Source organism: Rhododendron vialii, chromosome 1a (assembly GCF_030253575.1).
Source record: "Rhododendron vialii isolate Sample 1 chromosome 1a, ASM3025357v1".
In the NCBI taxonomy this organism is placed as follows: Eukaryota; Viridiplantae; Streptophyta; class Magnoliopsida; order Ericales; family Ericaceae; genus Rhododendron; species Rhododendron vialii.
This window is the reverse complement of record NC_080557.1, coordinates 46,469,120-46,482,584: the sequence shown is the minus strand read 5'-3', so window position 1 is coordinate 46,482,584 and position 13,465 is coordinate 46,469,120. Positions and strand designations below refer to the sequence as shown.

Sequence of the window (13,465 nt, the reverse complement as noted above, 5' to 3'; positions counted from 1 at the left end):
GGTGTTTAAAAGCATATCTTAACCTATATTGCATGTTAACCACGAAAGGGAAGTATGCATGCATTTGCAGCTTCATTATGAGTCAAAATTTTACTAAGATAAGCAGAATATGTAATCCACAGAACCTTGTGGATGAAACTTCTTAGAAAAAATGCAGCACGTGGTAAAATGCATCCATACACCTCCTAAACCTCACGACATTAAGCATCGTTATCTGGTTAAAACTTTTGGGGTGTTTGAATGATCCATTGCATTGAAATGAACCATTAGAATGTAACTAGGTTTTAACCCGACTTTATTGTGCTTTACCGGAAACCGGCATGACTCAAGTTGCACCTGCGCATGAAATCCAACACCCAATCCCGGTGTTTCTATCGCTGATCTTAATTGACACCACCTCTTGTTGGCCAAAAAATGCGTGGTATGGATTCAATTTTTTTCCGCTGTAGTACGCAAATGACTGGACCGAATCTCTTAGTAATTCATATTAGAGCTAGTTTGCTATGTCTGATGTGTGTTTTACTTTAGTAAAAGCAAGTGAAAAAGATCAACATAATGACTTGGAATTCAACTGAGGTCCATTTCCCAATCTCCTTTACATTTGCAGGTGATATCTATAAAAGCTTCAACCAGATCCACCATCTGCGGTAAGCTTGGGACTGAAGCTTGGCATCACACTGAGCTCATTGACTAAGCTTCTCCACCTCCCACCTTGTCTTTATCATAGTGGGAAGCAAAGCACATATCCTTTGCCTGAGACTGGAGAACAAGACACCAAATGTCAATACCTGACCCTGGTAAGCAAGTCCTAACTTCAGACTGTTCGTGAATAAAAGTCACTCTTATCCAAAAGCAAATAAACCAAAGTGACTAAAATCTAAAGGAAGAGAAAATAAGAGCCATGGATGGTATTCGGTTTTGTGAATTTGCCCAAAGTTTGCTAAGAATAACAGTATTAGGCGTATGTATAAGTTTTCCCAATTATAAATCAATCAAACATGCCCTTCGTTAAGTCTACCTATATTTTCCAGCATATTTGCTAGACATTAGTGTTGCAAGGGAGGATCTTGCGCAGGGGATATGTAAAAACCTTCTTTAAGTCTGTTTTATTTTCCGCTCTGCTAGATATTAATGTTGCAAGGGAGGATCTTGTGCAGGGGATACGTAAAACCTTTTGACAATACCAAATTGCTAATAACAACTAGACAATTCTGTGCATTATCAGAAACTCAATCGGTGATTCGTATAACACAGATCATACAATACATTTGCTAGCAAGCGAGCTATTTTCTGATAGAATTTCATGTTACGATGCAATTCAGGGGCGAGCTGTTGGGGGTTGATTGATCCTTCAGCCTAATGAGCAGCAGCCCTCACCACTGGGATGGAGGTCCTGCTCTATAAAATATGGCCGTCAAAGCCACTGGTTTTTCTAAAGCTAAAACCAGCTATTTGTGTCGACCTCATCATCACTAGTTGAATTTGAGCAACCGTATACAATGGATCAAATTTATCTACCATTTTTCGAATAGAATATTGTATATAATTTATATACGTGCCAACAACCTTCTCTTTGAAGCTTAAACTAATTTCCTACGTGTGAAAAGCAACTAAGCAAAGATAGGGTTGGTGTAGAAAGTGGACCCCAAGTCATGTGTTTTTTTTTTTTTGATAGGCAACACCCCAAGTCATGTTACCCAAAGAGAGAATCCCTTCTTGTCCTTGCGTATAAAAGGACCTCATGACAACTAATGCATGGCCAAATCATAACTCTCTCTCTCTCTTTCTCTCTCTCTTTGTGTGTGTGTGTGATGAATGGTTGAGGGGAATGTTGTCTGGTTCGAAATCGTTCATAGGGAGGCTGGAACACCATCTGAGTGATTTCGGACCAGGCTTCATTCCCCTCAACTTGGAAATTCGAGTGCTATCCTGGCTGTTTTCTTGAACAATAAAATAGTGTGGTTATGTTCTCTTGTTTGCAACTCTATGCTGTTCTGGTCAGTGATAGTTTATACAGCACAATCTACGCATGAATTATGAAGAAGCTGGTGTGGGTATCACAAGCATTGAGAGGAAGATCTGACTCACCGGAGTTCGGTGATCGTCGTCTGCTGCGGGTGGTTGGAATCGGCCTTTCCAATCTTTTTTCCTTTAAATTTCACCTAACATGTTGACAATAGTAGTACTATTTCCAATGTGAACGGTAATTTTTCGTCATAACTCAAGCTTTTGCTTGCTTTATTTGTTGGGACTTTTGACTGTTGAATTTCCAGTATGTGCTTTGCTTGTTTAGGTTGACAAAGAATATGAACTTGTGTATGGGGGGATCTACACTTTGAATTCTCACATGTAGATATACTATTACTATTATATATATATATATATATATATATATATATATATATGCACCATGATGCACATGACCTATGTGACCAATTAAAGTTGAGTTTTCGCATGGAGTTTTGAGTTCAAGAGGAGTTGACATAGCATCATGTCGTGATAAGGAGCCATGAAGGGATGGGAAGATCATACATAGCAATTAGCAAGTATACATATACAACTGGCCGTTCAATTGAGGCATTTTGTTGGGTTGCTTCTGATGAATGGTTAGGATGCTTTTTCAAGCTTTTAGATTAACGAAGATCTTCCTTTTGTGGGGCTTATTTATTCCCTTCTTAGTTACACCTCATCTTTTTTCTACCTGCGGAGGAGTGCCCTATTTTTCCCTGTCCGCGGAGGAGTCCTTGGATTCAAACTACCTTTCGCTTCCCTCGTCGGTTACTCTACCGAGTCTTTCCCGAGATTCACCTTAAGAAGGACCCAATATGTCATTCTTTTGAATAGAAAAATACTCACTATGCAGGCCGATCTTGTTTCACTAGCTCTTAATGAATCTGCTTACGTTTTCTTTAACCAAGTTCGTGTGAGATACTCGTTAGAAAAATCCTTTACAAAAATAAGAATTTGAGTTGCAATAGGCGATATTTTTTATGTTCAATTATAAATGGAAAAATCTAAAATAAGCCCAATATAAGAAGTGTGAATGTGTATTAAAAAGTGTAAAAAAATATATAGAAATATGTGTTTTTTTTATTTTCTTGTGTGTTTATTGTCAACCCATTGGGCTGACAATAGAAATACCGACTATAAATTAAAACTATAATCAATGCCAACCAAAAAGTAAGAGATGTTATCATGACATAAATATTTATTCAATAGAGTCTCTCTCTTTCTAAAAAAAGTTTTACAAAAGCCTTGTTTGGAAACTACGTATATTTTTTAAAGAGAGTTTGGAAACTACTCTTTAAAAGCATTTTACCGTTTGCTGATTTTCCAAAACAATTATCGGATGATAAAATAATTCCTCTCTCTCTCTCATCAATATAAACGATTTTGTTGGAGAACTTTTTTCATAGTATTTCACTATTTCAGGACTGGAATTTTGGTAAAAGATATCGGAAAGCCATGGCCTAATTCGTTGAAAAAGGTTTCTGGAGGGACTGAAAAGCAATTATCCTAACCCTAACACCACTCCGTAGAAATCTAGTACGCGGGCTCATTACGCTCGCGCTCTCTCTCTCTCTCTCTCTCTCTCTCTCTCTCTCCACGGCCCGCTCGCTCGCTCGCTGCATCACGCTTTGCTCACAGTGAATCACTGTAAGTATCCATTATATACATAAAACTACATATCTGTACATATATACATAGTACGTTCACACTCCCATGTTAGAGTCCCGTATTCAATCTTAAACGCTAAATTCGTTGAAGTAGGTATTCCTGTAGTATTTGTGTTGTTGCGTCACTTTGATTTTTGTGTATTTTCGTGTTCGAGTTTTTATGTTATACGAACATGTAGGAATGATGGGATTGGGTTGGTTTCTGATTTGTGGTTTCGTAGATTTTAAGGTTTGGTAGATTTTAGGGTTTCACCATCCTTTAGTAGGGCCTTCGCTCCTGCGCTCAGACCTCGCTCAGCACTCGGATTCTCAATCTCGCGAAATTTTGTACTTTGAAATATTTTAATAGACGCTTTTAGCCTTTTACGCTCGTGCACACGCATTATGTGACTTAGGAAGTACACCACAGGCCCGGCCCTGAGATTTGAGAGGCCCTAGGCGGGATTTCAAAATGAGGCCTCTCGCATTTATGTTTATAGGTTAGTTGTTCGAGATAAGGAACTAATTAGCCTTGTGCTTCAGTGGCAGAGAGTTGTAGCACTTCTTCAGTTCCCTTAGGTTGTGTGTTCGAGTTTTTGTGCCATATTCCAAAAGCGTTTTTTTTAAAGTTCCAGCATTGTTAAACGTCAAAAAACTCGAAGTTGCCAACGGTCGAACTCGAGACCTCTTGGATATTCACGCACACATCTTACCATTACACCAAAGAAGTATATTTTGAAAATTCTTGACATAAATAATATTTATCACATTCCTTTATTTGGAGGCCCTATTATTGGGCCAAAAACTGGAGGCCCTAGGTCCTAGGAGCTCGCCTTGTGGGCCGCTGGCCCTGGACAGCACTTTTTGTCCTTTTTCTGTGGTACTTCAGAAATCTGTGAAAGTATCCTGTCAGTCTTGGATTAAAACAGAGTGTGTTTTATTTTTTGTTGCAAATTAGGGGTTTTGAGTTCCTTTGGTTTGGGGGGGAGTTATTTGGTCATTTCTCTTACTTCTGTTTGATTTTCGCTGTTATCATTCCGGTTTTTGAGAGGAGGGGAGAATGTTTTACTTGATTTGTGGTTGCTTATTTTTAATTTGAAAGATTCTGGTGCCGGTGTTGGGCTCTTGTTTGTGTCAGGTTTCGAAATCTTTTCCTGCAAGTTAATTTCCTATTCTCTCCTACTCTTGTACCCTTAGGTTAATGAATAGGGGGAGAGAAAAGGAAAAATGAATAGGAAATCAGTTTTGTTTATTTGGTCAGAAAATACTGAGGCCAAGAGAACACAAGAAACTTTAGAGTAATTTTTAGACTTCATTGATCTTTTGTCTTGCAATCTCAGAGAGATTTTTAATTCATATTCTCCCCCCCCCCCCCTCCCCTCCAAAAAAGAGAGGAGGGAATTCATGGAGGAAATGAACTTTTGCTCATGTTTTGCTTTTTGTTATCCAAATCCTAGTTCCAAACAAAGTTAATAACCTTTTGGTTGTCGAGAAAGGGTTTATAAAGATTAGCGACATTAAACTGAGCTCTAGATATTTCGTTTATCGGAGGTCGGTACCCAAGACTAAGGAAATTATTGCATGTAACAGTCCTGATTGAGCATTTTCTCCTTTCACGGAAATGGGAGAGCATAAATTCGTACACTTTATATAGGCTTATACCTTTTTTTCTTATTGTTCTTTGGTTTATTGGCAGACCAAGTAGTTTCTGTTAGGTGTTTGTTTTCGTTTTGTCCGCTTGGATTGGTTTGTTGTTGAGGTTTTAAATGACCTGGCGTTGGGTTTTAAAAGTTGAATCTGTTTGTAAATTTACCTCTGGCCAGGGAAGGAAGCATATGTGCCCTTACTTCTTGACCACATTTCACACTATTCATGACTTCAAATCCCTAGGATCCAATACGTTGTCCTATTCCTTTCTTTCTACTAAGTGATGAATGTAGATGAGAACTATTCCCTATGATGGGAATTGAATGTCCGTTATTGAATATGATTAGTTTCTATTGAAATTGCTTGTTCAGAATATGGCTGAAGAAAGTTTTGATGAACCTGACATGGGTGGTATGCCTGAGAACTCAAATCCTCCAGATATACAATTATCCAGAAATGGTTCAGGAGAAGGTGGAGAAAAGAAGTGGCCTGGATGGCCCGGAGAGAATGTTTTCAGGATGTTGGTTCCTGCACAGAAGGTTGGTGGTATCATTGGCCGAAAGGGAGAGTACATCAAGAAAACCTGTGAGGAGACAAAGGCTCGCATAAAGATTCTTGATGGTCCTGGGTCGACAGAAAGAATTGTAAGTTTCCGTGTTCTATAAGTTGATACGATCACTCGTGTGAATATGACTAGTAAACTGCTGCAATGTGATTAATTTGACACTTGTAAATGGTCATTTTCTGGAGTAATTCATGGGTTGTGTTATGCACTCAGACTCGGAGTCACTGAAATGGTTCTGATGAGTAGAACCTAGTTTTGATGCATGCTACATTTTTATTTCTGTCCCTCTCCCTGCATCCAACACACTTCCTCATGTTACCTCCCTTGTTGGGGGGGGGGGGGGGGGTTGTGTGTGTGTGTGTGTGTGTGTGGTTACACAGGTCAATTGTCATTTAACTTTTATGTTTGGCTGAAATTACTACTCTGAAGTGGATGATCTATGTAATAAGCATACATGAACAATGGTGTCAAGGAGGTGCTACCCAAGAACAAGGTAAAAGGTGAAGGCCTCTGAAAGAGCAAAACAACACAAAGATATCACCTAATAGGTTCAGCTATGCAAAGATCCCACAAAATCAACCAGTTGGTTCAAACTATACATACTCAACCCTGTCCAGTTATGCAGCATAAGAAAACGAAAAAAGGAACTCTTTAAGCTATGGATTTATTCTACCAAACCCTGAAATGTTTGTAATACACTTTGTAATATAGATACACGATGCTTCATGTTGCTCTTGAAAACCATTGTCAATGATTGGATACTTTGATACTTGAGGATGTTTACATTTAACAATTGAAGAAGGTGGTCTGGTCATACTTTTCAGTTTTCAGAATTGTAAGACGAACATTTCGGTGGAAACTTCAATGCAGCTATTACTGCCTTCCATTTTGCAGTCAGGGTTGTATTGGGAGAGAAAAGGCTTTCACACGTTGTTGGTTGAGTATTATAAGGTTGTTAGTTGGAGTAGTATAAGGTTGTGAAGATTTGTTCTCAAGAGTATCGTTTCACTTGGTGAAGCTACACATAGATCACTGCCATCCCTCAAGATAAAGTTTGAAGTCAAATAGTTGAATCAACTTCCAGAAATAAGACTGAGCAAAAAAAAGAAAAGCTTTCAGAAATAAGGGAAAGAAATGTTAACTTCGAATACCAGGTTGGATATCAAGAAAGCAGGTTTGTCTTGATAACAAAATCGATGTTTGCAGGTTCTCGCAATCTATATGCATCATTTTCAATCACCAAAGTGCTTGAGTTAAGAAGGACAAGGATCCAGATTGCAGGAATCAACATGATCTTTATAAAGTGCTGAAAAGCTCTCTTGACTAACTGTCAGAAATGTCATGTGCGAACGATGGTACCAAGAAGCTGTGCACTGCTGGTAACTTCAGAACTTGGTCGATTGGTGTCTTGGACTCTTGGCACAAATTTGTAAAACCGTTACACCCAATAGTTGGCAATAACAAGATGAGGTATCGTTGATAGAATTTAAACTGGTTGCTCATTATCTAAATGAAACAAGTTGCCAGTTTGATGTACTGCAATCTGCAATATAAGCTTAGAGCCTTAGACTAAGACACGGATAACTTTTATGTACAAAGTGGAATATGTTTTGGTGCAGTCCACTTTATGAGCAACATATATCATCCAAAAAGGGTTCAAGCTGGTAATTGAAGATTATTGTCCTCTTCATGCAAATTGGACACACAGTTGTTCCTATTGGTTAGAAGTGATATGGGATAATAAACACCTAAATGCTTTCAGGTACATCTATGTGAAGTATGAGATGTAAACATAAAGGTGAATGCTTGCATTTGCCTTTTCTTTTGAAACATCCAATTCAAAACCAATTGCAACCGGTTCCTAGTTTTGGACGAGATACTAAACAGATGTGGGTTAAGCTCGAACACTCTGCTTGGGATCCCTGACTGGCTGACTTACACGTAGAGAGGTAAACAATGTCGGGTCACAATTAAGAGAGGCAAACAATGTCTGGTCACAAGCAAGAGAGGTAAGCAATGTCTGATCACGATTAAAGAAGGTACACTTCTTGGCACAAACAAAGGGGTCCAATCCTGTAAGAAATCGTCTTTCCCAAAATGTATCACCCCCCAGTCTTGAATTGTGATACCAATTTAAGTGTGGTGATGAGTGGAGAGGCTCTCATGGTCATTATATATCGGTTTTGGTGGTGATAATCTTCATGGAACAAGCTCTAACAAATGTTTCGTTTAAGCAGACAAAAACTTGAGTCTCTATATTGGGGAATGCAATCTAAGACGGGGGTTTACCCTAGGGGACGTGTCTGCCTTTGCATTTAAATTATCTGAACCGGAAGAAACACATGACATTGCGGATGAAAGGATTATTTGTTTTCCTTATCCTTCGTGACTTGGATTAGCCATAGTGGTTAATAGTAGGACCAAATTATCAATCCTCATAAGTGCTGTTTACTGATCAAAGTTCCCAAATTGTAGGTTATTGATTTATTGCTATGATGAAGAGCTAATCCTTTCTTTTCTTTTCTTTTCTTTTTCGTAAATGGGTTTATTTAGTTAAATTTGGTTTCCAACCTTTATGATGTCAGATGGTAGTATTACTTCATAATCTGGTAGATTTTTTTAGTAGTGGTTCTTTTTGAGTTTGCATCTGAATATGGAATTCGTTTGGTAATTCAACTGGTGATACTTCAGAATTCTTCTGCTCTATTTTAAGGTGCTGATTTCTGCCAAGGAAGAACCAGATGTTCCTATTCCTCCTGCTATGGACGGTTTACTGAAGGTTCATAAACGACTTGTTGATGGAGACAGTGATCCGGCTAATGCTTCATCTGGCGCTGGGAATGTTTGCACAAGGCTTCTAGTGGCAGCTACACAAGCTGGAAGCTTGATTGGGAAGCAGGGGACCACTATAAAGTCTATTCAAGATGCTTCTAGTTGTACAATCCGAGTTCTTGGAGAAGGTGCTGTCAGATCATTTCTTACTGCTCAGAATTGTTTGAAACTTGCATGTAACAAATTCAGATCAGCATTCCTGTCTGTTTGAGATTGTGTTCGCTTGGCTTTTGTTTTCTATTTAATTGTTCCCCCTTATTGTCAGATAATTTTTTCTTCCTTCCCATTCCTTGTTTTTATTTCTGAGGGAGGCCTTTTGTTCCATGTTAATTTCATCTCTGCTCCCCCTTTTCACAAGGTTTTTTGATTTATTCTCTTGGCTTTTGTCGCATAATAAATGTAAGGGGGACTAATTTGGGGATGACTGTAATGCCTTGTTAGCTCTATATGGGTCCACAATTGATGTTGTTCAATTATTTGAGATCTTATAGTATTCTTAGCATCTGAATTTTGTGTTGACTGGTGTTCCTATGCTTATGAAACAATCTCTGTGCAGAAAACCTTCCACCTTTTGCTTTGCCGGACGATAGTGTTGTTGAAGTACAAGGGGAGCCCGCGGGTGTGCATAAAGCAATTGAACTTATTGCAGCTCACCTCAGGAGATTTTTGGTTGACCGAAGTGTTGTTTCAGTATTTGAAATGCAAGTAAGTTTGATCTTTAGCCTCTTTTCATGTATTTCTTTTGGTATTAGAAGAATGTAGGTTCTAAAGGTGGTAACCAGAGGGGCTCGTGCTAATGAGAGCCATAGATTAGTGTTTGGAAATTGGCTTTTTACTAGAAGGGCTTATTCAATGGCGGGCTTGGGTAATGTTTGTTTGGATTGGTGTTAAGTGTTACAAACTGTGTTGTCAGAAAACACTTGTGCCTTAGTGATTAATGTTTGGAGTGCACATTCAGAAATATGGTACCCCTTCATATGTTTAGCGAGAGCCCTTCCACAGGGGACTCCCGGATCACTATGGTTGGCTGTCTTCTCTTCCAATATGGCGAATTCATTGTTGAACACCATCCAAAATTTTCCCTATTTGTTTCCCTGTCATTTTCCTTCCAAGATAAAATTCAGATTCAGTAAATCGGAATCTGGAGAGAGTCGACCTTTGGAAAGGCGAAATGTACAAGAATTTGTAATAACGATGCTAGAGATGTGTTAAAAAATAGTTAGGGGGGAAAAGAAAATTTCGATGAAGGTTTATGGCTTGCTACACATACAATATAATATTGTAATTTCAGAACCTACCTCTATCGGTACCTCAACATAAGACGTGGCATACCATGTTCCGTCTCGTTCATTGCACTGGACGATCCACGTTTTGGAATAGAAAAGTTGCGAGAAACAAAAACTTTGGATGAGGTTCCTTTGCTGTTGCAAGTTGAGGTTCAACTTTGTCGCTATATTGTACTTTTATTGTGACATTTCTTATCAAGAAAAATAAACTATTTTTCTAGTTCCATTATATGCAGTACAATCCAGTTATGGGAAGTATTTGGAATCAAATAATGTTGACGTTACATTAATGGGTGATGGTTGGAGGATACAAGGAAGTTCTGTGAAGGCTAAGGGAGAAATTGCTCAAGTAATTGTAATCCCTTTGGTAAACCTATTGATGGTAGAGGCAAATTTATCCCACTTTGCTTAAATGTGTCCCACTTTGCCTGTTATTTCTTAATGTTCCCCATATGAGCCTCTTCGAAAGGCCTTATTGCTGTGATCCTCTTGGTATGTGGCGTCGTTTCATTTTGCGGCGTCGTTTTAATATTCATTTATCCCTCGCTTTATTATTATTATTATTATTATTATTATTATTATTTTCTGTTCTTCTAAATTTGGGTTGGGATCTAATCCTCGGTTTTAAGATGAATCTAGGCAGGTTGAGTCCCCATTACCCCCTCTTTGGAGCCCAAATTGGAGCCCAAAAATAGAAGGCTGAATGATGCTAATTTTCGTTTTCCAGATTTAGATTGCACTTGAGCGATCTTAAACCCCCATTTGTCTATCCTCTTTTAACTCTTAATAGACATGATTCATCGTAACATCTCATGATCATTTCCTATCCTGGAAATCACCATTGAAATTTGATTTTGTAATAGCCCTGAATCTGGTTGCAGCTATGATTCCAAAAATAGACTTGTGTACTTTCTTAGTTTCTTAGCATGTCTGTAATCCAAGCACGGGAATGATTTGATGATTTCTGGTTTGTGGTCAGATGCAAATGCCAAATGCTCCAGCAAACCATAACATACCCCCACAGCAGGCTTGGGAGCCGCCCCCGCGAGGTTTTCCAATGAACAGTGATGGAGGACCTGGTTTTATGCCAAATCCTCGATATATGCCGCCTCCACATCAATTTGACAATTATTATCCACCTGTAGATCCGTCTTTTGACCAGCAACCTCGTCAAGGTCCACCTCCTTATGGAAGAGACACATATGCAGGAGTTAATACAACTTATGCCCCTCCACAACAATCAGTTGTTACAAAGGTTATATTCTTTTTGCTCAATCTTCATTTTTCTCTGCAAATTGTATCTCCTACCAGGGAAATTGCTAAAAGGAGGGGTTCAGAAAACTTGTGTTGGTTTTTTCTCTATTTTTTTCCCATTTTGATTTGGAGTAAACTTATCTAGCTTCAATCTATATAAGCAGGTGGAAAATGTGAAATTGAGTCATGTTGTCTTTCTTTCTTTTCCCCACTCTTTTTGTAAGAAATGGAAGATCTGAAGCTTTTATTTCCATGGCATAGTTTTCACTCTTTTCCAAGTATTTTTTTTTCTGTGCTGCTTAGGTTTAAGAAGTATTGACTTTTGCTCTCTCTCTCTCTCTCTCTCTCTCTCTCTCTCTCTCTCAGACACATGCGCGTGTGCCCACAATAAGTAGGGCAAAAAATGGTTTCAAAAATCTGGAAAGGTCTGCCTTCCTCTAATGATAACGTATGCTTAAGCCTTAAGAACGCAGCTCTGCATCCCCTGGAGTAGGAAGGCCAGCAAATGCTTCCCTAGTATTCTCTGGTTCTACCGTTCGAGAAGAATAGAATGTCACCAGGATATAATATGTTTTACTACTGTTCTCTGGTTGTATTTTCTTTCGTTCTAGTTGTAAGCTGTTTTAGTACTAAAATATGTATCAGTTTCCTCAATTTTTTTGTTTAATATTTCAATCTGCTGCATTGCAAGGACTCTCTATTTGGTTACTTACAAGCTTCCTTTTTCACTTATGTCTATTCAATTTGGACCGAGTTTTCATTTCTATCAAGCATGACAAAATGCATACTGGTCTCCCTCTGGCTTGTGTTTAATTTTGACATCAGGGGTGTATTTGCATGACGGTTATTGATTGGTAATATGTAAGTTTTAATTTGTTCTGCTGTAGGTCACCCAGAGCATGCAAATTCCTCTATCATATGCAGATGCCGTAATTGGGACCTCTGGTGCAAATATTAGCTATATCCGTCGTGCAAGTGGTGCAAGCATTGCAATACAGGAATCCAGAGGTGTGCCTGATGAGATGACGGTGGAAATAAGTGGATCTGCATCACAAGTTCAAACTGCTCAACAACTGATACAGGTATCTGATTCTCTTTGCATCTTGTGCTATATGATTTTGCCTTACTTCCGTTGGACTTCAATATTGACAGTGTCTTTGGGTGACGTTGCAGCATTTATAGCATTAGTGTTTAATTTATAATATGCTTTCCCAGTAAAGAAAACATGATTTAACATAGTGTGACCCCCCTTTTTGGGGGTAATGGAAGGTGCATGAAAACTAGCTGTTTACATCGGGTATTTCATCCCTATTGAGTCTTCTTGGATCGAATGAAAGATATTGACCTTATTTGTGGTTAAAGGCACCCTCCAGAAGCTTAAGACATTTGTAACTTCTGTAATTACAAGTCATGGATAACCAGAAGACCATATGGCTGTTTTGGGGTTGCTCCTTTTTAGACTAATTTAGAAGTTCTTGTTTCTATTCAAGCATTTGATTGCCTGTTCTTTTCTGTTTTCCGTTATGCAGAATTACATTGCTGAAGCTGCTAGTGCCACCCAGAATACTACTGCTGCACCAATGGGCCAACAGTACAACTATCCTAGTCATGGTCCAGTGTATGCATCCCCACCATCAAACCCTGGTGGTCATGCAGGCTATGCTCCTACCGGGGACTATGCATCTGTCCATGGAACGAACTATGGTTATTAAGGTTCAATATTTGGATAGTGCTATATGCTGCGCTGGGTTCACATGGGGAATGAATTTTCCCTTGGTCTGTATTGTATGGATAACTTTAGGCAGAACAGCGGGACTGAGCCCAAATTCAAGCCTTTTCTGCCCGCATGAATGCTCTCTGCTTGGGTTCCTCCCACAAATTTGGAGTGTGGTTTTGTTGCTTTGTCATTTTTCCTTATTCATGTTGCTATCTACAACTGCCCTGCTTTTCTGTATGGTTGGATGAAGGGCCAATTTATTACGAAGTATCTCTAATTAGCATGAGTGTTTTCTTTATTTACACGCTAGTTAATTCTCCTTTACTGACAGAAAATAAGATGTGGGGAGTTTGTAAGAAGGCTACAGATCAGACTGCTACATCAGCAATTATTAGGTGAATCCCATGGAATGTCAAAATCGACCAAAAAACATCCTAATTCCTAACCCTAAAAATGGAAGTCTGGGGGACGATGGACAGACCCAAGTGGGTTGTATCCTATTCAAAAA

At 38.9% G+C, this 13,465-nt stretch overlaps 1 protein-coding gene across 3 annotated transcripts; it reads left to right on the top strand.

Moving 5' to 3' along the window:
• Positions 1 to 3,420: 3,420 nt before the first annotated feature.
• Positions 3,421 to 13,255, top strand: LOC131321739 (flowering locus K homology domain-like). 3 transcript variants are annotated; one of them, XM_058352655.1, is made up of 7 exons: positions 3,421 to 3,657; positions 5,675 to 5,947; positions 8,582 to 8,828; positions 9,257 to 9,405; positions 10,966 to 11,241; positions 12,128 to 12,322; positions 12,770 to 13,255. In XM_058352655.1, exons 2-7 carry the CDS (start codon positions 5,678 to 5,680, stop codon positions 12,950 to 12,952), a joined length of 1,320 nt encoding a protein of 439 aa, XP_058208638.1. In that variant the 5' UTR covers positions 3,421 to 3,657; positions 5,675 to 5,677; the 3' UTR covers positions 12,953 to 13,255. The 3 variants fall into 3 exon arrangements, with proteins under 3 accessions (XP_058208638.1, XP_058208646.1, XP_058208655.1); XM_058352663.1 differs by lacking the exon at positions 3,421 to 3,657 and adding an exon at positions 7,075 to 7,338 and having other exon boundaries at positions 5,807 to 5,947; positions 8,560 to 8,828; XM_058352672.1 differs by lacking the exons at positions 3,421 to 3,657; positions 5,675 to 5,947 and adding an exon at positions 7,081 to 7,247.
• The last annotated feature ends 210 nt before the right edge of the window (positions 13,256 to 13,465 follow it).